This window comes from Cervus canadensis, chromosome 12 (assembly GCF_019320065.1).
Source record: "Cervus canadensis isolate Bull #8, Minnesota chromosome 12, ASM1932006v1, whole genome shotgun sequence".
Lineage (NCBI taxonomy): Eukaryota > Metazoa > Chordata > Mammalia > Artiodactyla > Cervidae > Cervus > Cervus canadensis.
The window spans coordinates 35,358,620-35,384,782 of record NC_057397.1 but is presented as its reverse complement, the minus strand read 5'-3'; the positions used below and the strand labels follow the sequence as shown (position 1 = coordinate 35,384,782).

At 35.5% G+C, this 26,163-nt stretch overlaps 1 protein-coding gene across 14 annotated transcripts in view; it reads left to right on the top strand.

The window, feature by feature from the left end:
• Positions 1-26,163, top strand: part of STAU2 (staufen double-stranded RNA binding protein 2) — a 288,944-nt gene that overhangs the window by 112,013 nt on the left and 150,768 nt on the right. For all 14 annotated transcript variants that reach the window (XM_043483209.1, XM_043483206.1, XM_043483201.1 and 11 more), the window contains 3 exons: positions 2,286-2,423; positions 10,785-10,916; positions 23,526-23,586. In XM_043483209.1, coding sequence (XP_043339144.1) covers positions 2,286-2,423; positions 10,785-10,916; positions 23,526-23,586 — 331 coding nt within the window. The remainder of the gene's footprint in view (positions 1-2,285; positions 2,424-10,784; positions 10,917-23,525; positions 23,587-26,163) is intronic.

Below are 26,163 nucleotides of genomic sequence, written 5' to 3'. Positions count from 1 at the left end.
ACATCTAGGTTATACCATTCCTTGTTATGCAATAGAAACAGAGAAGATATCTGTTGACGATTTACCTTGATTTTATTTAGAATAATGAAGCTATCACATTGTCTCATTTGAACCTCTTAACCACTCTGAGATGTAGATATTATCTTCATTTTAAAGATGAGGTTCTTGGTGTTTAAGAAACTTCCCTCAGATCACAGAGCAGAGTCAGGTTTCGGGTCCAGTCACGTCTGATACCAGTGCCAGTTTGAAACTGGTTGGTTGTGAGCTCCTTTAGGATTTTAATTTACTCTACAGAGTTAGCTTGTTAAAATGTAAGACTACCTGATGGTGTCTTTGAATTTATATTCTCAATTTTAATGTAATTTTCTTCTACAAGGTAAGGCCTCAGAGAAGGTTATCTGCTGTTGGAGATAAAAGTTTTCTGGATAAGATTATCCTTACTGGTTTGTTGTTGTTATTATTACTGCTGAATGTGATTTTGGCGTTGTGTCTAAGAAATCGTTACCTAACCAAACCAGAAAAATTTCTTCTGTATTTTCTTTATGAAGTTTTAGATATTACATTTAAGCCTATGAGCCATTTTGGGTTAATTTTTGTGTGATATGTGGATTGAAATTTATTTCTACACGTGAATATCCAGTTGTTCCAGTACCATTGGTTGAAAGGCTACTCTTTCTCCACTGAATGGCTTTTGCACTGTTGTTGGCTGTGTGTGTATGGATCTATTTTGGGTTGCCGTTCTGTTTCATTGATTTCTTTCTCTATCTTTATGCCGGTACCACACATAGTGTCTTTTTTTTTTTTTTTGGCTGTGTCAGATCTTAGTTGCAGCACACTGAATCTTTGTTGCATCATGCGACATCTTTTGTTGCAGTGCGTGAACTCTGGCTGTGGTGCACAGGCTTAGTTGCCCTGTGACATATGGGATATTAGTTCCCGGACCAGGGATTGAACCTGCATCCTCTGCAGTGCAAGGCAGACTGTTAACCACTGGGCAACCAGGAAGTCCTGGTACCACACATACTGTCCTGATTATTATAGCTTTATAATAAATCTTGAAATCAGGTATTTGGATGCCTCCAACTTTGTTCTTTTTTTCAAGGTGTTTTGATTATTCTTCCTTTGCATTTCCATGTGAATTTTAAACACTGGCTTATTAATTATTACCTAAATAGAGCATGCTGGGGTTTTGATTGGGATTGCAGAGAATTGGTAGATCAGTTAGAAGACAATTGACCTTTTAAAAATATTGGGTCTGTTGCTCCATTAACGTGTGTCTGTCCACCTATTGAGACCTTATTTAATTTCACCAGTGTTTTTTAGTTTTAATGGAGTGTATATAAATTATATCATACTTTATATATACTTCTGTGCTTGTTCTTGCCACTTAACATTTTTTTTTTCTTAAATTCATTCATCTTGATGCAGGTAGCAGTACTTAAATCTTAATTTTCACTGCTGCATGCCTCTTCACTGTGTGAACATGCCATAAGGTTATTTCTAGTTTTTCTTTTTTGCTATTTTAAATAATGCAGTGGATATTCCTGTACAAATGAACTAGCACATTTGGGCAACAGTTTTTTAGATGAATAGACTACTGAGGAATGGGTCATGGGTTTTACTAGACATTGACAAATTGTTTCCCAATTTATATTAGGACCAGCACTGTATAAGTTTTTGTTACTCCCCATCTTCACCAGTTGACATTGTCAGACTTCTTAATTTTTACTAAATTGATAAGTGTGAAATAGTACCTCACTATGGTTTTAATATGCATTTTGAATCTTAATGAGATGAATTATCCTTTTTATATGTTTTTTCTTCTGTTAAATATCTGTTCATCTCATTTGCTCAATTTTTTTAGATTGTCGTTTTCTTAATAATTTTTAGAAGTTTTAAAATAAATATTTTGGATACTGGATACATCTTTTTTTAGTTAAATATATTGCAAATATCTCTTCTCAGTTCATAGCTTGTCTTCTTTCTTTTTGGTGTTTTTTGACGAATATAAGTTGTGAAACTACTCCTACCGTATTAAAGAGTTTAAAAGGATAGTTGACCCAACTTACCAATAATACCTGTGAGCCCTAAATCCTCTAGAAACCCTACTTTCAGATTCACTTTTATGATTTTCCTTTATAAACTGTCTTGTCACAGTTTTGACTCCAGTCACAGTTTTGGGGTGCAGGGGAGGAGGTGAGAACCATGGTTTCCTTAAGGATCTAGTAAGAAGTTTTACAAGCACGTTTCATATTTTGAAATTTTTTTCTTCAATTAATTTTTAGGCTGGACCAGAATATGGTCAAGGAATGAACCCCATTAGCCGCCTGGCTCAGATTCAACAGGCCAAAAAGGAAAAGGAGCCAGATTACGTTTTGCTTTCAGAAAGAGGAATGCCTCGACGTCGGGAATTTGTGATGCAGGTATGTCTCACTTTTATATTAAAAGATTTTTTTTTTAAACTACTGAAAACATTTAGAAATCCTGAGGCTAGAATAGAGGTATGGTGGGAAGGAAGACTAAGAGTTAATAGTAGAAGATAAAACTGTTTGCACTCAAAGTGTTCATTCCCTCCAGATCCATCTACCAACTTGGTTGGAACATTCAAGTGTCAAGGACATGTCAGATTGGAGAGTGTGAGGTTTCAAAGGGACCATGAGCTCACCCAGAGTTCATCATTGAGAATGCCTATCTCTAACTTAATGTGTTGCAATTTGCAGCTGGAGTATGTTAAGTACTGGGAATAAAAGACAGATGGAATTAGAAACAAAATTTAGAAGGATGGAGGTAGTAGGTGAAACAGGGCCAAGAGCATGAGCTTTAAAGGTCATTAGAGAAATCGAGAAAAGAGGGCTAGCTGGCTGCCTAACTTTGGTGAGCACAGAGGGGCTCTGAGTTGCTGAGAGATTTAAGTGCTGCTTTGTACAGCCTGGAAACTTGAAGAGTGGTTGCTGGTGTATTGATCTAGGGGTGGGGACTGGGAGTGAGGTAGAATGCCTAAAATGCCCTTCTTTTTAAATCCTACCTATCCATCTTTATTTATCAACTCAAGTCTCAGTATCTTAGAAACCTTTCATTTTTATTATGAAAATTTCAAGCATATCCAAAGATGGATGGATATGTTTAATAGTATACAATAAAGGACAGTATAATGAAAGAGCATAATGGCCTCTTGGGGACTATGCCCATCATCCAAAAACAACAGTGAAGATTTCTGCTGTGCTTGCTTTGGCTATCAATTTTTCCTTCTTCTCTTCCTCCCTCCTTCCTTTCCTTCTTCTCCTGAAGTTTTCTAAAGCTAATTTCTAACCACATGTCATTTTAGCCTATAAGCTTAGTGTGTGACTCTAAAACACATGGAAAGTTTTTTACTTTTTCTTACATTAGGTGTGGTTCATTAGAATCCTCTAGCACCCAGTCTATATTAAATTCTCTTTGTGGTCCCAACTATTTTTGTTAGTTTTTGGCTTCCCTGGTAGCTCAGCTGGTAAAGAATCAGCCTGCAATTCAGGAGACCCCAGTTCGATTGCTGGGTGGCCAGGGGAATGGCTACCCACTCCAGTATTCTTGCCTGGAGAACTCCATGAACAGAGGAGCCTGGCAGGCTAGAGTCCGACACTACTGAGCGACAACAGGGTTGTCAAAGAAGCTTTTCCAGTCAAACCTGTGGATCTCACATTTAATATAACCCAGTTACAATCAACAGATATTAATTAAGTGCTGACCATGTGGCAGACATCTAGACTCAAACATAATATCTCATGTTGACTAGCTTCTTGTGCATGTCTAAATTTTACCTTCTTTCCTAATTTATAACCCCCATGTTTCTTTATCTCACAGTACCCAATATGGTGGTATGTATATAGTAGGATCTTATAAACCCATGAGGTATATCTGTTGCCTGCCTGCCTGCCTGACTGAGAGCTAGTATGTTTGACTTTTTGTTGGAGATATAAACTTACGTTGTAGTTACAAGTAAACCATGGTTGTTAACTTAGATGTCCAAAGAGGAGGGATTCTACTGTGGTTATTAAACACATGGTTTTCTAGATGTCATTAGAACCCAGAGCAATGTTGTTCTAGTATTTTTTACTTTGTAAAGTATGTGCACCATTTTTCTTTTTACATTCTTAACTTTGAGGAATTCTAGAAAGTATTTTTTGAACTCCAAAACTTAAGGGAATAAAGATCCACCACCCCCCCCACCCACACACATTTTAGACCTGTGTTACAAATAAAAACTGGCTTTGACTTTATTAAACAATTCCTTTCCTGTGGAATATACCGAATACCCACTTTGAAAGAGGAATTTAAAATATCTTAGGCCAGCTTCCATTTTATGGGTATTCATAAACATTCTAGTCAAACAAGAACATTTGGCTGTGCTTTTAAAAATTTCACACTGAATTCATATTGTTTTTTCCTTCTTCTGAAAGCCCCAGTGGATTCAATACAGTGTTGCTGTAACTTCATCAAAGTAAAGGGTTTTGTATAAACCGCTTGAACAGTGTTATCACTTTTTATAATGGAATCATTATTATTGAACGTGGAAGTAAACGATCTAAAGATACTATGCTCATATTTGTCTATCACCAGAAAAACCCCACAAATAAATGTGTGTTATAAAATGGATGTTGTTACTTGTATTGATTACTAGGTAAAGGAAAATTTCCAATGACACTATTTGGCCATTTAGGTCCAGAGCAAATTTTTTCTTTTTTTGGAAAGGGGTATTTTAATTTTTCAAAGAGAAAATAATGATAATTAAATTGTGTATCAGCACATTTTATTATTATATATCATATGATGTTAATTTTTCTACCTACCTGTGATTAAGATCTCAGATTTTTTTTTTTTTAAGATTTCAAGTTTTAAAAAATATATATTAAGGGAATTTCATTAATTTTATTTGTGACTCAGTGGAAGATAGTTAAGTTTCTGGTAAATGCCATTTTACCAAACTTCTTGTTAGTTTTTTGAAGACTTCATTAATGAATTAATTTATTATTATTATTATTAGAAAAAAATAGTATCTTGAATTTTTGTCAGGGAGGGGACTGCACTGTATGGCATGTGGGATCGTAGTTCCCTGACCAGGGATCAAACCCATGCTCCACATTGTGGTAGTGCAGAGTCTTAACCACTGGACAACCAGTGAAGTCCAGAGGATTTAAGTTAAATGATTTGTTTAAAGACAAAAATCTAGTCATCATAAATTTATTGCATAGTAAAATAATTGAGCTTCTTTGCAGAAAAATTTACATTTTAATGTAAAAATCTTACAGTAGTCATAAATCTTGGAAGCTTTCTAGGAAGATGACTTTTGGAGGTTTACTTACATGCTTTGTTGTTGTTTAGTCATTAAGTCATGTGTGACTGTTTTGCAACCTCATGGACTATAGCCCACCAGACTCCTTTGTCCATGGGATTTTCCAGGCAAAAATACTGGAGTGGGTTGCCATTTCCTTCTCTAGGGGATCTTCATGAACCAGGGATTGAAGCTGTGGCTCCTGCATTGGCAGGTGGATTCTTTATACCACTCAGCCACCATGGAAGCCCATTTACATGCTTACTGACTTTTATAATGCAGTGAATTTTTTTTTTTTTCAGTGATCACTTTAAGTGCTGGCAGGGAACCAAAGTCCTTTAGCACAGTGGTCTTTTTCAGTTCTAACAAATAACTCTGGGGTAACCAGCTACTCACAAGCTATTGAACCATGGGACTATAAAAGCTCATGTTAAGCAAGGGTTGGGTGAATAGGAAAAATGAATCTGGAAGCACTTGTTCTGGAAGTAAGTCTTCGGGTGTCAAAGTAGGTCAGACAGAAAGCCAGCAGACTCAGACCTAAAATGAATGCTGTGATGGGAACCCCCTGGCCCAAGAACAGGAACCTAGAGGCAGAGGGCCTCAGGCTTGGGCAGTAACAGATTTAAAGATGAGGCAGCTGAAATTTTGAATGAGAATGAGAAGAGGTATATAGCTTATGAAAACTGTTGAAACATTTTTTGCTGCTCCATTATCTTTCACTGCCATTTACTTTGGCAAGTCTTATGACCCTCAGAGCAGTAGCAGAAGCTTCTGGCATAGCCGGCTTCATCTTTCTAGCTTCAAGTTTTCTAGGAACAACACAGGGTCTTGTGAAGCCACGGAACAAACCAAGCACTGGAAAAAACAAGCAGGTAGCAGAGGCTGGCTCTAGCCAAGGACTTAAAGACTTTGCGTATAGGGCCTGCTGTTTGCGTCAGGAGCAGGCCAGCAGATACGGAAGGTGGTGCATATTCACTCAACTCCAAGTACTAGATCAGTGCTTCTAAGTGGGGTCCGTAAGACTACTGTTGATTTGTTATAATGTGGTTTCAGCAGAAAAAGCAAAATGAAATGTTTCAAAAACATTGCACAGATTTGAACTACAAAATTTCTGATAGCTGTTAAGAGATCCTTTTAAAAATTTTTGTAAAATTTATTTATTTTTAATTGAAGAATAATTGCTTTACAGTAGTATGTTGGTTTCTGCCAAACATCAACATGAATCGACCACAGGTTTAGCTCTGTGCCCTCCCACTTGAACACCCCTGCTACCTCCCTCCCCATCCCATCCCTCTGGGTTGTCACAGAGCCCAGTCTGAGTTCCCTGAGTCATCCAGCAAAGTCCCGTTGGCTGTCTATCTTACATGTGTTAGTGTATGTTTCCATATTGCTGTCTCCATACATCCCACCCTCTCCTTCCTTCCCCCACCCCAGCCCTGTTTTTAAGTCTGTTCTCTATGTCTGTGTCTCCATTGCTGCTCTGCAAATAGGTTCATCAGTGCCATCTTTCTAGATCCTATGAAAGGGAAAAGTCGCTCAGTCGTATCCGACTCTTTGCGACCCCATGGAATGTAGTCCACCAGGCTCCTCCATCCATGGAATTTTCTAGGCACAAGTACTGGAGTGGGTTGCCATTTCCTTCTCCAGGGCATCTTCCCGACCCGGGGATCAAAGCTGGGTCTCCTGCATTGTGGACGGGCAGATGCTTTACCATCTGAGCCACAGGTAGCGATCTAGATCCTATATATATGTGTTAATATATGATATTTGTTTTTCTCTTTCTGATTTACTTCACTCTGTATAATAGGCTCTAGGTTCATCCACCTCCTTAGGACTGACTGAAATGCGTTCCTTTTTGTGACTGAGTAACATGAATGAACATTGAATTTTCGCAAATGCCCTTGTTCAATTTATGTGGGCAATCATATGATTTGTCTCCTTAACTGATTAATATAGCAGATAACATTGATTGATTTTGTTTGAATTCTGAATGTTAGACCTACCTTACATTTTTGAAATAAACTTAACTTAGTCATTATTTTTCTTTTTTTCCCCATTGCTTTGTTCAGTGTACTATTACATGGTTTAAACTAGCATTTATGTTCGTGAATGAAACTGGTCTTTAAATTTTTTCCTGTTGGATTTTGAAACCAAAGTGATGCTTCACTGAATAATGGGGGACGGATTCCTCTTTTTTTTTTTTTTATTCTTGGATGCATTTTTGTAAGGGTAGCATTATTCTTCCTTAAATATTGGGTAGAACTTGCTAGAAAAACAGAAGTTTTTGTTGTGAAAAAGTTTTTAATTGTGGTTTTAACTTCTTTTGTAGTTATAGATTTATATACTTAGGAGTTTATTCTGTGCCAGTTTTGGAAATTGTATAGAAAAATTTCCATTTTATTTAAATATTAAAAAATGTTAGCTGAATTATTCAGTATCCCTTATTATTTTGTAATGCTACAGAAGGTTCATACTCTCCCATCTTCATTCTTAATTGTGTCTTCTCTTGTTTTTTCCTGATCAGTCTTACCTTTGGTTTATCACTGTATTAGTCTTTTCAGGGAACCAACTTTTGGCTTTTTGAACTTCTCTGTTTTACTTTGTTTTATATTTCCTAAATTTTTGCTCTTGTTTTTAATGTTCTGTTTCTTTGGATTTATTTTACTGTTGGTAACTACTTGAGATGAATGGTTAGCTCATTACTCTTCTGCCTTTCTCTAAGCTTTTGTGGCTTATATGTTTTCTTCTACACCCTCTTTAACTGCATCTTTCAAGTTTTGACATATTGTATTTCCATTATTACTTATTTCAAATATTTCCAGTGAGATGTCTTCTTTGCCCATAGATTATTTAGATTACATTGTTTAATTTCCAAAATTGTGATTATCTTCTTGTCTGCACCTTCTATCACTTACTGAGAACAATCTGTAAAAGTAAATCCCACTTTCACTGTGTATTTTCTATTTCTTCATTTAATTTTTTCCTTTTTTGTTTTCTGATTTAATTTTTATATTTGTATTATCTCAGCATATACATGACTGAAAAATCATTACCCAGCTCAGGAAATGTACATGTGGATATAAGATGGCTGATGTATATTTAAATACGTAGATGTACATACATGTATGCGTCTTGTTCACAAAAGAGAACTGTGGGATAGTCCTAATGATAAAAAGCTACCGTTTATTGAGCAATTATGCTATAATATACACCGTAGTTTACATACATTTTCTTGTTTAATTTTCAAAGTAACTCTGTTAGGCCATTGTATTACCCCTCTTTTACGAATGAAAAAACTGGGGCTTAGAGATATTAAATAATTTGAATCAGTTTACGGGAAATAATGGAATTGGATTTCATACCCAAATCTGACTCAGAAGTCTTTGTTTTTAACCACAGTATTATATTAATCTTTATATGTTCTCTTCAGAAACTATTTGATATAATCCTTTGTAAGCTATATACTTTTTTAAATTTATTTTTTTTTATTAAAGACTTTTTATTGATATATAGTTGATGTACAATAGTATATGTTACAAGGGTACAGTATAATAATTTATAATTTTAAAGGTTATACTCCATTTATAGTTACTATAAAGTATTGGCTATATTGTCTTTGCTGTATAGTATATCCTTATAGCTTATTTTATGTATAATAGTTTGTACCTCTTAATCCCCTGCCCCTATAGTGCCCCTCCCTGCATCCCTCTCACCACTGGTAACCACTAGTTTGTTTTCTATATCTGTAAGTCTGTTTCTCTTTTTTTATATTTACTAGTTTGTTGTATTTTTAGATTCCACGTAAAAGTGACATCATATAGTATTTGTATTTCTTTGAATTATTTCAGTTAGCATAATATCCTTCAAGTTCATCCATGTTGTTTCAGATGGCAAAATTTTGTTCTTTTTATGACTGCATAGTATTCCACTGTGTATATAATTACCACATCTTCTTTATCCATTCATCTGTTGATGGATGCTGAAGTTGTGTCTTATCTTGGCAGTTGTAAACAATGCTGCTATGAACGTTGAGGTGTGTGTATCTTTTTGAATTAGTGTTTTTGGTGTTTTTAGATATATACCCAGGTATGGAATTGCTGGGACATATGGTAGTTCTATTTTTTTTTTAATGATTTTCACTTGAATATAGTTGTTTTACAGTATTGTATTAGTTTCAAGTGTACAGCAAAATGAATCAGTTATACATATACATGTTGTTGTTTAGTTGCTAGGTTTTGTCTGACTCTTCTGCGACCCCATGGACTATAGCCAGCAGGCTTCTCTGTCCATGGGATTCTCCAGGCAAGAATACTGGAGTGGTTTGCCATTTCCTTCTCCAGGGGATCTTCCTGACACAGGGATCAAACCTGCGTTTGCTACATTGCAGGCAGATTCTTCACCACTGAGCCACCTGGGAAGCATACATATATATATATTTACTCTTTTTAAGGTTCTTTTCCTCTATAGGTCATTACGATTATTGAGTCGAGTTCCCTGTGTTATATAATAGGTCCTCACTAGTTACCCGTTTTATGTATAGTAGTGTATATATCTCTATTCCATTCTCCCAGTTTATCCCTCCCCCCATTCTGTTTTTAGTTGTTTGGAGAAACTGCCACATTGTGTTCCATAGTGACCGCACCAATTTGCATTCTCACCAGCAGTGTACTATGGTTCCCTTTTGTCCCCATCCTTGCTGGCATTAGTTATTTGTGATATTTTTGATGATAGCCATTCTGACAGGTTTGAGGTAATATCTCATTGTTTTTTTTGATTTGCATTTCCCTCATGATTAGCAGTGCTGAGCATCTTTTCATGTGCCTGTGGATCATCTCCATATCCTCTTTGGAGAAATGGGTATTCAGGTTTTCTGCACATTTTAACATTATTTTAAATGGCAGCAATGTGAATTTTATCCTTTTCAGTTTATTAATTAAAGTGAAGAATACTAAATGTAGTCATAATCAACTCTCTACAATGTGAATTTTGTTTTTCTGCTTATATAAATAAGTTTATTGTTTAAAAATCAAGGAATATAGAAATATTTAAGGAAATAAAAATGTTCTAAGACTCTGTTGGTTGGATCGCATCACCGACTTGATGGACATGAGTTTGAGCAAGCTTCAGGAGTTGGTGATGGACAGGGAAGCCTGGCGTGCTGCAGTTTATAGGGTTGCAAAGAGTTGGACGTGACTGAGCGACTGAACTGAAGATTCTGTCATCCTGATATAACCCCCATTGACATTTTGAGGACCAGATTTCCATACTTTTCTCTGTGTGTGCATTCATATATATATATATATATATATATATATACACACATATATATCTATATATAAAGGGGATCTTAATTGCTATTTTATTATGGACTGAACTTTATATTCTTGAATGCTAGAGAGCAGAACACATTGCTTTGTGATGTTAATGTTTGTTTCCAAAGCAGCTGTCATTACACTTCTTACTTTATTCTTACCAGGTCAAGGTAGGCAATGAAGTTGCTACTGGAACAGGACCTAATAAAAAGATAGCCAAAAAAAATGCTGCAGAAGCTATGCTGTTACAGCTTGGTTATAAAGCGTCCACTAGTCTTCAAGATCAGCTTGACAAGGTGAGAGTTAAATTTACATGCTTAAGTTCTGTCCTGTCAGAATAAAAAAATAGTGGGCAAATTCTGTTCCAGTGTTCCTTGACTCTTAGTACTGTCTTACCTAGTGTAAAGTAGATGTCAAATTTTAACTTTTCCAAGTTGGTACTCTTATCTTCATATCTTTAAAGATACAGATTCTCCTGGTACAAAATAACCACTGTTTAGGGGTCATGATAAAATATTACAATCTTACAATTAGAAAATATTAAAAATCTGCTGTATAATTGTATATGTTTTATATAATATTAATACGAGTATAGTAAGTTTTACCTTCCTGACTAATGATTTTTGCCTTATATACCCAGTTTTTTAATTTGTGCTTTTTAAGAATGGAGGTTGTTAGCCTTTATTTCTGGAATACAGCTGAAAACCCTAGAAATAAAGATCCTGAGTTATCCCTTTAGGGCAGGAGCTATATAGGACAGACACTCTATAAACTGATTTTTCTATTTACTTTAAATTAAAGGTAAACTCAGAGGGTGTTTATTTTCTGCCAAGACTTGTGTTCATGGTCCCCTATTTCTTCTGCAGCAGGTAATGACATCATTAACACCTGCCTCTATTGCAAGAGAAGCTGAGAACCCTGAATTCAGGACTTGGCAGTTAACTTGGCAGGACCTGACTTCATTTCACTTTGTATTCAATTATCATTTTCTCTATACATATGCAGAACTTATTTTTATTAAGCATTTCATTTGTATGAACATCCCCAAAACAAGCTTAGTAATTATTTTTGTCATAAACAATACAGTTTTTTCCATGCCATTTTCTCACACACGGATTCTATCTCAGGGATATTTTCAGTTTCTGCAGGAACACCTTTGTGAAGTTTGGAGTAAAAATGAAATTATCTATTAAAAAAATACATAGATACACTTTTTAAGGTGCTGTAAATATCTAGGCAGTTATTTTGAGTGATTAAAAATTATTTATCTGTGTGATGTCACTGGAGATTTCAGTTCTGTTTTTATAACCTGGCTATTGAATGTGTTTTCTTCTTTTAAAAGTATTTGTAACATGAAACCTAACACGTGTTCAAGTTTCTGTAGTTCTTATATTGTGTATATGTTGTTTTAACTTAACACATTTATATTGACTTAAAACTGGTGGTTTATAAAAATATGTCAGAATAAATCTCCTTGTAGACCTTTATTTGTAAGTTAAGTGAAAATAAAACAGAACAAAACATCAGCATTAATTTCATTAATTAGAAAAATATATTTTTGCATACCCACTGTGTTATTAGTTAGGGTTCTCCAGAGGAATAGGGTCCCACAGGGAGGAGTGTGTTTGTGTGTGTGTGTGTGTGTGTGTGTGTGTGTGTGTGTATGTATTACACCGAGACTTATTTTAAGGAATCGGCCCATGAAGTTTTGGATGCTTGGCTACTCCAAAATTTTCTGGGGACGACAGCAGGCTGGAGACTCAGGAAGGAGCTGCAGAGTCTGGAGGCCATTGACTGGCAAGCTGCCTCTCGTTCCAGGGAAGGTCAGCCTTTGCCTAGCCAGGCCTTCAACTGACAACGCCCACCCACATTCTAGAGAGCCATTTTTTTTTACTCTTTAGAGTCCAGTGACTTAAATGTAAATCTCTTCCAAAACACCCTCACAGAAACACCCAGAATAACGTTTGACCAAATATCTGAGTACCTAGCCCAGAGAAGTTGACACATAAAATTAATCATCACACCCACTAAATACCAGACACTTAAAACTGAAGATAAGATGACTGGAATTTGGTCCCCACACTCACGAAACTGACCAGTAAGTGTTAGGGATGAGGGGCTTATTACATCACGTAACAAAAGTTACAGTATAATTAAAATTCTAGATATGTGAAGATGAGTCTGGAAAGTCAAGAGTAGCTGAGATGACTATTTTTATGTGAAGTAATGTGCTTTTGAATTATTGAGATTTGAGCTTGAAAGTGGCATGATCTAGTTTGCTTTCTACATAGGACAGTCCTATAAGTAATGTAGTGAATGGATATGGGCAGGACAGGACTGAAGGCAGGGAGGCCAGTGCTAGCAGAATTGTTCAGGTGAAAGATACTGAGGGTCTGAACTAGGGCAGTGGTGTAGAGAGGAGAGGGGAGAGACAGCAGCCATGCTTCTTAAGTGTATGTGTTAAGATTTCAGTAGCAGGTAACATGCATGGAGGATACAGAAAGGGGGAGGAAGAATACCTGTAAAAGAGAGTAGCCAGAGACTTTAAGGAAAAGGTGCCTGGTACTTCCTTGGTGGTCCGGTGTTTAGGACTTGGTGCTTTCACTGGCCTGGCCCCGGGTTCATTCCTTGGTCAGGGAACCAAGATTCCCACAAGCCACATGGCATGGGCAAAAAAAAAAAAAGTGGTAGCTGTATGCTGCAAAGATCAAGTAAGAGGAGTTAGTTAATTGTCAATAAGATCTTTTGAGAATGTGACAAAAGCAATTATAAAAATAAATCTTTAAAAATAGCTTTTAAAAAGTTAGCTTTTTAAAAAAATAATCAAGATATGTACATAGTTGAGTGGTGATGGTCGTGGTGGTTTAGTTGCCAAGTTGTTTCTGACTCTTGCGACCCCATAGTCTATAGCCTGCCATGCTCCTCTGTCCATGGAAGAGTTTAAAGTGCAAAAGAGTGAACAGTGAAGAAAAAATTAGCCTCACTTTACCCTGAGACCCTCAGACTGGGTCTCTTCCTAAAGGTATCTCCCATGTTTAGTTAATGTTTGTACAACATTTAGAATAGTGTCTGAATATAGTGAATCTTGTATAAGGATTAAAAAAAAAGATAAATGTCCTTACAGAGATATTCTGTATGTATGCACTAATATATCTCCACTTTAAAAACATTAAGATTTAGTGAATTGCAGCTTAATGAATTTTGACAAGTGTGTGTGTATGACCACCATCACAATTAAGATTTATAACATTACTCTTACCCCAGTTTCTTAATGCGATTTTATAGTAAATGTCTTTCCTTTTCCTCAGCCCCTGACAAGCACTGATCTGATTTCTGTCTCTACAGTTTTGCCTTTTCCAGAATGTTGAATAAATTGAATGGTACATTATGTAACCGTTTGTGTCAACCCTTATTGTTGAGATTCATCCATGTTGATGCATTTGTCATTTGTTCATCTTTTTTATTGTTTGTTATTGTTTTATTCTTCACCAACATTTAGGCTTTCAGTTTGAGGCTACTGTAAATAAAGTGGTTATAAACATTCATGTACAAATCTTGATTGTATATATTCTCTAATATAGCCTATTAGGTACATATTCATATAATAGCTGCACATGCCACTTTATTAGAAACTGAAGATGTTTTCCAGAGAGGTTGTACCATTTTGCATTTCCACAAGCAATGTTTGCGATTTCTGCTTACTCGACATCTTCTCTAGCTCTTGGTATTGTTGGTTTTTCTAGCTTTGATGATGCTATTAGGTGTTTAATGTTGTTTTATTGGATTTCATTTCCATTTTCCCTAGTTAATAATGCTGATTAGTTCATCATATATTTATTTACCACTCGTATCTCTTCTTTGAAGTATCTGTTCAAAAATTTTGTCTTTTAAAAAATTGTATGATTTACTTTCTTATTATTGAGTTGTAAAAGTTCTTTATATGTTTTGGATGCCAGTGCCTTATCAGATAAAGGATTCCTGTCTCTCACTTTCTGTCTTCTCTTCTCCTTTTTTACACATATTGTCCAGTTGTCCAAACACCATTTGTTTAAAAGATTAATGTCTTTTCCAAAATTGAGTTCCTTAGATCTTTGTTGAAAATGAGTTGACCACTTTTGTGTGGGTCTGTTTCTAGATTTTCTGTTCTGTTAATTTGTATGTCTATTCTTCAACTGTACAACTGTATATAGAGTGTAGCTTTTTTAGATAAGGTTTGAGATCAGATGAAGAACTTCATCTTTGTTCTGCTTTTACAAAACTGTTTTGGCTAATCTTTGTATTTTCATAATAAATTTTTGAATCAATTTCTACCAAAAAAATATCCAGTTGGAATTTTTCTTTGGGATTATGTTGAATATTACATAGATCATGTTTGCATTTATTAATATATCTTAAAAATATTGAGTCTTTGAACAAGATCTTGCTCTGTTTATTTAGGTTTTTTGAAATATATCCCGGCAGTATTTTGTACTTTTTTATAGAAATATCTTCTACATTTTTCATGTTTATCCCTAAATGTTTCATGTTTGTGGGTGCTATTGGTAATGGCATTGGTTTTTAATTTCAGTTTCTAATTCTTCTTTTCTAGCATATAGAAATACAATTGTTTTTATATATTGACTTTGCATCCTATGACCTTGCTGAACTGACTTATCTGTTAAAATAGCTTATTTTGTAGATTTTTTGCAATTTTCTGCATTGATGATTGTGTTATCTGTTAATAAAGACAGTTTATTTTTTTCTTGCTAATCTGTATGCTTTTATTTATTTGTCTTGCTTTATTGCCTTGAATGAAACATCCCATTCAGTGTTGAATAGAAGGTTGATTGTTGAAACAGAAGAACAGGTATCTTGGCTTTGTTCCCGATCTTACAAGGAAATTGTTCAGTGTTTTGCTATTATATACCATGATGCTTGTAGGCTTTTTATACGTGCTCTACATCAGGTTGATAGTTCCTAGTGTTCCTGCTTTGTTGAGAAGTTTCCCCCCCTGTAATTATCAGTGAATGTTGAATTTTGCCAAAATTTTTCTCTGCATCTGTTGATATTCACATGATTTTTCTGTTTAGTGTGTGGATATGGTGAATTTTTTTTTAATTGATGGATTTTTAAAATTTAAGTGATACAGGTTTCCCCCACTATCTGAAAGTAAAGCAATTCCTCTGAAACCTTTTATAAGCCAAAATGGCCTGAAACAAAGAAGCAATTACCTTAGGACTCATCTTGCTAATGATTGCACAAAATAAATCCAGACAGAACACAGATCCTCACACACGGTTCAAAGCTGTGGTGACTGGATGCTGAGATCCTGTGTGTAATTGCCACTCTCACTGCTCTTGGTGTGTACTGACTCAGTAATGGCTGGCTGTGAAGTACAGCACTGAAGGGTATTTTTTGGTTTTCCATAAAAGTGAAAATCCTGTTTGGATTTCTTTTAGTTAGCAAAAACAGGTACTAGTGCATGTCTTTCATAAAAGCAAAGAGACATAAACTTTTGAAAAGTGTGAAATACCTGTGTATACATACACAGCAAAAAATTACCATTTTAACCATTTTTAGGTGTACCGTTCGGTGGCATTAAGTACATTTACAGTGTTCTACAACTATCTCCACTATCCACTTCCAGAAAGTTTTCATCATCTGAAGTAGAAATACTGGTTTTAGTATCATTATCAGGGTAGTGCTGGACTCATATAGTAAGTTTGGAAGTATCTCCTTTTCTTTCATCATCTCAGAGAGTTTGGTATTCTTCCTTCATTAATTGTTGAGTAAAATTTACTGGTGGAGCCATCTGAGTTTATAATTATTTTTGTAAGAAGGTTTTAAGTATAAATTTATGTAAAAATAGATATATGACTACTCAGATTACCTACTGGTGAGTGAGCTTTGGCAGTTCGAATCTTTCAAGGAGTCTATTTCTTCTAAGCTGAATTTAATGGTATAAAATTGTTCATAGGATTCCTTTGTTATTCTTTTAATGGCTATAGCATCTGTAATGGTATTTTCTCTCTCATTTCTGATATCGATAATTGTTTCCTCTCTTTCTTTATCCTGATAAATCTAGCTAGGGGTTTGTCAATTGTTTTTATCATTTTCAAACAACAAGATTGTGATTTCACTGATTTTTTTTTCCCTATTATTCTGTTTGCAGTTTTACTGATTTTTGTTCTTTATTTTATCCTTCTTTCATTTGCTTTGGGTTTAGTTTTCTGTTCTTTTTTTACTTTTGAAAGCCAGAAGCTTAGGCTGTGGATCTGAGAATATAGTGATATATATTTCTCTTTAAGTACTGGTTTAGCCCTGGCCCACAAATTTTGAGAAGTTGAGTTTTTACTTTCATTTCATCAAAATATGTTCTAATTTCCCTTTGGTTCCTTCTTTCACATCCTATGTCTCCTCTGATTTTGTTTACTTCTTTTATCAAGTGCTAATGTCACCAACTATAAATTGGAATTTGACTACTTTCAATTTTATCAGTTTTGTTTTATGTACTTTGAAGCTATGTTGTTATATACATATACATTTAGGATTGTTATATCTTTTTGATGACTTTACCACTTTATTATTATGTGATTTTCTTTCCATCCCTGGTAATATTCCTTGTTCTGAATTCTTTTTGATATAAATATAGTCACTTCAGTTTTATTTTGATTAGTGTTTGCATGGAGTATTTTCCCCCACCATTTTATTTTTAGCCTATCAGTGTCTTTATGTTTAAATTGGTTTCTTTTAGAAAGCATGTAATTGAGTCTTGCTTTTAAAAATACCCTTTGACAATCTCTGCCTTTAGTTGGGGGTGATCAGACCATTTGTACTTATTGTAGCTTTTGATATGGTTGGATTTAAACCTATCACTTTTCTAATTGTTTCTATTTATTCCATTTATTCATTGTTCACTTTTTTCTCTTTGACCTCTCATATAGTTGTACATTTTACTTATCTTTATATGTATAAAATCCATAATTCATTGTTGCTAATTTCACTATATATAGTCAATTTTCTATTTGATTAGGATCACAGAAAATACATTTAATGTCATTTTTGCTATTTTCAATACTCTTCATTTGTTTAGATCCAGATTTCTTTCTGGTACTATATCCCTGTTTGTAGAACTTCCTTTAATACTGCTTGTATTAGCAGGTCTGCTGGCAGTGATTTCTGCCAACTTTTGTTTGATGAGAAATTTATTTTATATTCATTTTAGAAGTTACTTTTGTGTGGGTATAGGATTCTGAGTTTTTCTGTTTCTTTCAGCACTTTCAGAGATCTCATTCCATTGTCTTCTGAGTTGCATAGTCTTTTATATGAAGTCTGCTGTAATTATTTTCTTTTTCATATTGATATGCTTTCTTCCTCCTTCTAAAGGCCTTCAGAAATGTCCTTTTTTTTATTAGTTCTTAGCAGTTTAACTCTGATGTATCTAAATTTGATTCTTTCCTTTCTTTCTCTTCTTCCCTCTCCCCTTCCTTTTCTTTTTCTCCCTGTCTTTTCATTTTCTTCCTCTTCCTCCTTCCTTTCTTCTTTTTGTATTTTTCCTGCTTAATGAATATGAATATATTGGATCTGTGATTTTTTTTTAAATTTTTGTCAAATTCTCAGCTATTATTTTTCTTTTCAGATATTTCTTCTTCCTTGTTTTCTCTCTCCTTGGGAGTTTCCAGTTATATATATGTTAGACCATTAGTATTGTCTTATAGATCCAGGATTTTCTGTCCCTTTTTAAAAAATTTTTCACTCTGTTTTTTGGTGTGTCTCAGTTTGAGTAATTTCTATTTATCTGTAATATTATTTCTTCAGGTGTGTCCATCTGTTAATAATGTTATCAATATTAATTGTCATCTGTGGTATTTTTCCCCTAGGATTTCCATATGCTTTTCTTATAAGGTTTCTGTTTTTCTAATGAAATTCTCCAAATGTTCATGCATGTTGTCTGCCTTTTTCATTAGATCTTTTATCCTGTTAATCATAAGTATTATAAAACTTATTTCTTAGAGTTCTAGCACTTGGGTCATCTCTGAGCTCTGTTTTATTGACTTGTTTTTTTTATTTTTAATTTTCATTTATTTATTTTTAATTGGAGGATAATTGCTTTACAATGTTGTGTTCGTTTCTGCTATACAACAACATTAATCAGCTATAAGTATATGTATATCTCCCCCCAACCACCCTTGCTGCTGCTGCTGCTGCTGCCTGCCACCCTTGAGCCTCCCTTTTATTGACTTCTTTACTGTTTGACATATTTCTTCTTGCAACTTTGGGTGTCTTATAATGTTTGGATGAACACTGGACGTTGTGTATTGAGAAACAGTAAAGGCAGAGTTAAGTAGTACTTATGTTAAGAAATAGGCATGTCTCTTTTTCTGTCAGACTGTTAACATGGAGGGTGGCATCAATCTAGTTGGTAGTTAAGCTCATTTTGGGTGTTTTGTTTCCACAGTCACTGTTAACTTCAGGTTCCTTTAGCTTTGGTTTGCCATTATCTTTGTTTTGTGTGGGGTGAGGTTTTGGGAAGATTTTCCTCAATTTTTCTGCTCCATCCTCCGGTTTCATCAGTCCTCTCTCTGCTATGCCATGAGGTGAGGGATATCTCTATGCTCCATAGTCAATTGCTGTTCCTTATTATTTGGTTGTAGGATTGTCTTGGGTATAGAAACATAGTTCTTGATTTTCTTGTACAGCTTCATTCTCAAACTCTGTGTGCCTGAGTCTCAGAAGTGGGCTTTTCCTAATGTTTCTACCTCCTTCTTCACGATAGCCAAATTTTCTTTTGATCTGTAAGTTGCCTTAGGTGCAGTAGAGTTTTCCAGCCCCTTCCCCAGCATTTTCAGAATCTGCTTTATATTGGTGCAGGGATTTGCTCTCAAGAACGTTTTCACCCCCTTCTTTTTTTTCTAGGAGCAAGTAACTTTTGCTCCTAATCTTTTTGCAGAAATAGTGAGTCCTTGCCTGAGCTTTTGGAGCAACAAAATTTCTTGCCTTATCCCAGAGGCAGACAGGATTTGTTTTGTCCCTTTTCTCTTGTGACTTGTGCTCTTTGCTTTGTGTAAAAGAAGAGTCTAGTGAGTGAAGTCGCTCAGTCGTATCTGACTCTTTACCACCCCATGGACTGTAGCCTACCACACTTCTCCATCCATGGGATTTTCCAAGCAATAGTACTGGAATGGGTTGCCATTTCCTTCTCCAGAGGAGTGTGCAGATTTCTGTGCTGTTCTCTCTGCTTCACACCTGCACCACTGAGTGGGGCTCTTTGGTTCTCTGCTGTATCTCCAGTTGTCCTGACTTCCCAAAGGAAGCCCATAGAAAAGAACTTCTCTCTGGAGTTCCTAATTTTCCTAAACTGCTGTGCTGACCCTCACACAGTATTTTAGAATTCATTAACATTTCATCTGCTCTCTTCTTACCAGTATTTTTTATATTCATCTCTTTCTTCTTTGCCAGTGTTGAAATATTTTGTGAGCTGAACCTTGCCTTAGAGGGCTTTGTCACTCTCTAGAATTCATGTCATTTGTTTGCTTTACAATCTCAGATCTCTGACGGGTTTGAGAAAAGTTATGATTTCTTACATTGTCTGAGTCATTGTTACATTTCTACATTCTAAGGGAGAGCAGAACACTCTTTTTAAAAAATACACTGATCTTGCATCTTTTTTTTTTTTTCAGTTACATGGGGTTTCAGTTACAACTTGGAGCTTATTCTGCATCAATATGTAACTGGCATGTGCTTCATTCTTTTTTATATTTGATTATTATATATTGTTCAAAGTAATATATATGTATAAGAAGTCAAGACTTATTCAAGATTAATGATATAAAGACTCAAGATTTATAATAAAAAACCATGCTGTCCTGCCCTGGGACTGACTATTTCTGTTTCCTTTTTTACAGAGGCAACCACTTACTACCTGTTTTAGTTGTTCTGTTATTTTGTACTGTTAATAACTTACATTATGATTTCTTGATTTTCTTTCTTTTTAGATGTTATCTGTGTTCCTGCTTTGAAAACCGAAGATTTAGTTCTCTTACTCAACATGTATAGTTTTCTTTGTCTCTCTAACTTTCCCTGTACCCTCTGCCAAGTAAACACTTCATGTACTGTTTAATTTCTTTGTTTTTTCTTTCTTGGAGTTCTTTATCTTCCTCTTCTATGTTGGATTGTTTGTTTGATAGATCTGCTGAAGACCCAGTGTTTTGGTTCTTCTCTTCACTCTTCCCGTGTTAATTCCTTTTGCCTCTCTCTTGTTGAGTCGCCTGCTTTCTGGACAGTTTCCTTGTTCTTAATTTATTTTCTTGTGTTGTTGGAGTACATAATTTCATTGTTTCCTGATAGAGAATGCATGAGTAATACAGTTTTTTGAGACCTTGTAGTTCTGATATATCTTTATATTTCGCACACACTTAATTGGTATTTTTTTCTGAGATATAATTCTAAATAGGAAATATTTTTTCCACAGTTTTGAAGGCATTGTACCAATGTTTTCTACCTCTCAGCATTACTGTTGAAATTCCAAAGTCTTCGGATTCTTTAGTCAATTTATGAAACTTTTACATTTCCTCTCCCTCGTGATGCTTTTCTCACATCTTTTGTCAGAAGTTCTGAAATTTCTTGAGTGATTGACTGGATTTGTGTATTTTTTGATAAATTGTTTTTGGGTGTTTGGGTTTTAATTCAGAAATTTGTATACTTTAAAAGTGGGGAAACTTTTATATTTTTTCTCTGATGATTTCTTTCCTTCCATTTTTGATGTTGGTTCTTTCTAGGATACCTGCTAGTCTGAAGTGATTTTTTTGCTTCTTTCTTTCTTCCTTAGTTTCTTTTCTGTTTCTCTTTTTGTTCTGTTTACTGGAGATTTCTTCAGTTTTGTCTTCCAGTCCTTTGAAATATTTTCCTTTGGCTACTGTATTTTTTATTTCCCAGAGCTATTCTTCATTCTCAGAATACTCCTTTTTATAACCTCTTGTTCTTGTTTAATGGGTATAATATTCCTGTCTCTCTGAGAGTTTTTTTTAACCCTTTTTTGAGGTTTTATTCTGTTCCCTGTGTTATGCTTACCATTCCTTGTGGATTGGGAGACTGATTATTGTCTTTAGAGGCCCAGTGATAAAGGGAGCTGGGGATCTTATCTTCTAGGATGTAACTTTGGAATCCATCTCTGTTTTCAGTGTGGTGTGTAGATCCACCCCATCTTCAGCTGTTCCTGGTGTCCAGAGTCTCTTTGTTTTAGGCCTTTCTGAAGAGGCAACATTTTAGGAAATTTGTCTCCTTGGGGTCACAGAAATGACCTGGAAGTTTCATAACATTTGAAAGACTTCCAAACAATCTTTGTATTTTCATACTCTTCCAGGATTCATCTTTAGAAGTACCAGGTGTGCTTCTGATTCCTGAGCCTTTCTGGGGTCCTGAAGCACAAATCCGTTTACTCTTTGTAAGCTCTTTGTTAGCTTCTAGCTCTGCAGGTGAGGTTTCAGCTGGCCCACATCTGCTAAGTTAGTTATAATTAATCTACTCTCCATGTTACAAATTTTGACTTATCTCTTCTGTTGATTCCTTTCATATTCAGGGGAGCCTGGGGGCAGAGGGAAGGAGAGAGAGTTTATGGATTATTGGATTATCAATTTAGAGTTGTTTGGGGAGAGAGATTACTCTTAATGTTTACTCTGTCATGTTAAAGCAGGAACCTTAGAAAAGCAGTTTCATTAGAGTGTTGAGATAGAAATCAGAGAGCAGCAGGCTTGGGATTCAGTTGATGAAAAATTAGGCTTAGGGAATAAAGCCTAATATTTAAATAACTTTGGTTATTAGTGGAAGGAGAGAAAAGGAGGAATGAAGTGCTAAATATATTATTACCAACTTCAACTGAGCCCTCAAATGCCTGAGGATCTGTATTCTTCTCATCGTTTAGCTTTCTTTCCTAGACTTTTTCCTTACTGTGTACACTTTCCTTAGATTTATAACCTACCTCACTCCCTCAGCGCGCCCCCCCCCCCCGCCACATGATCCTGTCTTGTGCTTCACAGAGAACATGCGCGTGGGAGTCACCTCAGGCCTTCCCATCCATGTGTATCTGCATTTACACACGTTACTTTCTCTTCCACCTTTTCACAGTTGCAAGCTATTTTCTAGAAATGTAGTTTGTGTTTATATATGGATTTAATTTATCCATTTGATCTTTGACATCTGATAGCATAATATAAAATACCGATTATAAAAAGAAATATGTCTCTCCCCACCCCGGAGTACTTTATATCAATAACACCAGCTCCACAAAAAGAGAACATAACCAGTTAATGTCACTTGTAATTTGATTAAAATACTACTTCAGAATGTCTGAGCTCAGAATGTATTTTACACTAAATGTTGACCAAATCATCTGGCAAAAGCCAGGATATTCCAGATTTTGCTTAGAGTTACGGTTTAGTTTTCAATTTTTTGTACCTGTCATGAGCAGTATTCAGTGACCCTTATCAGGACTTTTCCAGAACAGACATAATATTTCTATCATTAATTTAACTTCAGAAGTGATAAAAAAATCTCTTTTACTTACTTTAGCGCTTGCGATGACTATTGTGTACTGTTTGAAAACAAATTATTTACTTCTTCGCCACCTTGATAGAGCCCATGTTAAACATAATGTATATACTAAATATTATGCTAAATATGGGGCTTTCTTGATGATGTAAATTATAAATTTAAATAGATAAAAGCAGGAGGCATAAGAAACATATGAATGTAGAAAAGGGTTAGATGTTACAGTTCATGTTAATAATTCTTGTGTCCATGGTCCTGGGGTCTGCAGTGGAGAGGATGAACAGAATAACCTGTACCCTTTTTTTATTGATTAGGATTAACTTTTTTTTTTTTAATTTAAGTTTCTTTCCTGAATTTAAACAATTGGTTTATTTTTTCAGACAGGGGAAAACAAAGGATGGAGTGGTCCAAAGGCTGGGTTTCCTGAACCAACAAGTAACAGTAAGTTTCTACCTTTATATTAGCTGCACTTGGTGTTCGTCAGTGGTCCCGTGACTTGTCCCTCACTGGGAGTTTACTGGGTCTTTCTGGGCCTGAGATGCTATACTAAGTGTTTTATAGGAGGCAGGAAGTGTGGTGCTTGCTTTCCTGCAACTGACAGAAGACAGAGAGACTCATACCTTTAACACGGTTAAGTCACTGCAGACAGAAAACCGTTTTATCCATAAAGTGATGACGATGTTTTTTTTAAAGTTGTTTTTATTGTGACATTATCACAGTAGAAAAGAATCAAGAAAGAGAAAGTTATCTACCGGTCCAATATAACCCAGCATTAACTGTATTCACAGTTCTACTTTTTTAGGTGCACACACAGACACTTTTCCCTGGTGGCTCAGACGGTAAAGCGTCTGCCTACAATGTGGGAGACCCAGATTCAATCCCTGGGTTGGGAAGATCTCCTGGAGAAGGAAATGGCAACCCACTCCAGTATTCTTACCTGGGAAATATCATGGATGGAGGAACCTGGGAGACTACAGTCCATGGGATCGCAAAGAGTCGGACACGACTGAGCGACTTCACTTTCACAGACACTTTTACATAATTAGAATATAGACAAAAATTTGTAGTGTGTTTTCATTTAACATTGTAGTACACATTTTTCAGATTGTGCTGAGTCATTAGAATTTTTGGTATTTTATTAAAGTTACTAATTGAAATATCAGAAATGTAAGGATAAAATTGCTCACAATTTTATTCCAAATAATAGTATATCATCATTTAAAAATCCACTTCAGTTCTACTGAAGTGGGAGAAGGGAGTTAATGGGAAGATGACCGGGTCTTCCTGAGTCTCTGGGGCCTTGATTGTTTTCGGCTCAAAGTAATCTACATGTCACAGAGAAACATTTTAGGATGGCAGGCAAATTTTGCTCACCTAAGATGATTCCCAGTGTTTGGAGCATCCGTCTTGTTGCTAGATAGTATGCTGCCTGATTCATGAATCATCGAAAAAGCCAATTAGCTCTTCAAAAAACATTTTAAAAGAATAAAAATAAAAATCCACTTCAGGTATTTCTGTTTTCAAAGGTACGTGATCAAGCTGTCATACATTGGCAGTGTAGACATTTTTACTTCCTCCCCACTGCTCCCCAAAAGCATCTGTTTTCACTGAAGTGACCATTTTACTTTAAATCAGTAAGATGAAACAGCCAACCAGTGAAGACCCCGGCAAAGTGAAGTCCCCGGCAAAGTGAAGTCCCCAGTAAAGTCGGATCTTTCTCATTTCTAACCCCAGTTCTCTTCCTGATAACCTTCAGAAGCTGAATTAGCTTAAATACGTAAATTCTTGTCATGAAGAGTATTCTTTCATATTAGTAACTGCTCATCTTTTGATGTATAATGAAATTTGTGACAATTCTTACCAGAGCCTGCTTATGAGAATTGAATTCTCAGATTATCAAAACTAGCCTCTTGAAAAAACTGTTTCAGTGAAGCAGTGGTATTCATGAATTATTTTCTGGGAATAATTTAAATAATTTGATATGACTCTGGGCCTTTTGTCTATGTATGTAAGGATGATGAATGTGATAGGCTCAGCACGTTGCCCAAATAAAAAATGGAATCAGTTCAGGATTCTCAGAGAGTTTTTGATTCCTTTGTTGTTTGAATATATAGAATTGTATTTACTTGGATTTCCCTGGTGGCTTAGATAGTAAAGAATCTGTCTGCAGTGTGGGAGACCTGGGTTTGATCCCTGGATTGGGAAGATCCCCAGGAGGAGGGCTTGGCAACCCACTCCAGTATTCTTGCCTGAAGAATCCCATGGACAAAGGAGCCTGGTGGGCTACAGTACATGGGGTTGCAAAGAGTTGGACATGACTGGGTGACTAAGAACAGCACATAGTTATTTGGTCAAGGAGTGTGAGAAACATTCAGTTGGTTTCAGTTTTATGTAAAGTACTTAGCACAGTAGCTCTTTCTTAGTAAGCACATAATGAATGTTAATTTTCTTCCATACCTTCTCCCACCCCCCTTTTCTTCTTAATAAAAATTCTATAATTTTGTGTAGGCTTGCCAAAAATGTCTTTCTTAAACTTCTTATCTCTCAGATTTTTCTGCATGTACACGTGACCAAAGAATATGTATGGTTTGTATTTGAATGATTACTTTTGGCATTAGGTTTTTTCCAGAGAACATAAACATTACATATTTAAATATGGAAGTCAGATAGTTGTTAATTTGGTAGTTTTAACATGAAAGCACATTATAGATGACCTGAAGCCTCCATCACTAAACAGTGGTATTTTGACCCTCATCTTTACATCTGTTGGTTTTTTTTTTTTTTTTTTACTTTCTGAGGGATTTGGAGCTCCTTTGCAAGTAGGGGAAGAAATATCACAAAAAGGCCAGTGAGTTTCACAGATGAGAAATGTGTAAGAATGTGTAAAAGATTTGCTTTAAACATAATGTTGGAAATGATAAGCTGTTTGAAGCATCCTTAAAATTTAACCAAATGTTAGCACTTTAGGACTTGCTCTGGTCTCCAGTAGTTCAAAATCTGAAAGAAGAATGCTCCCTG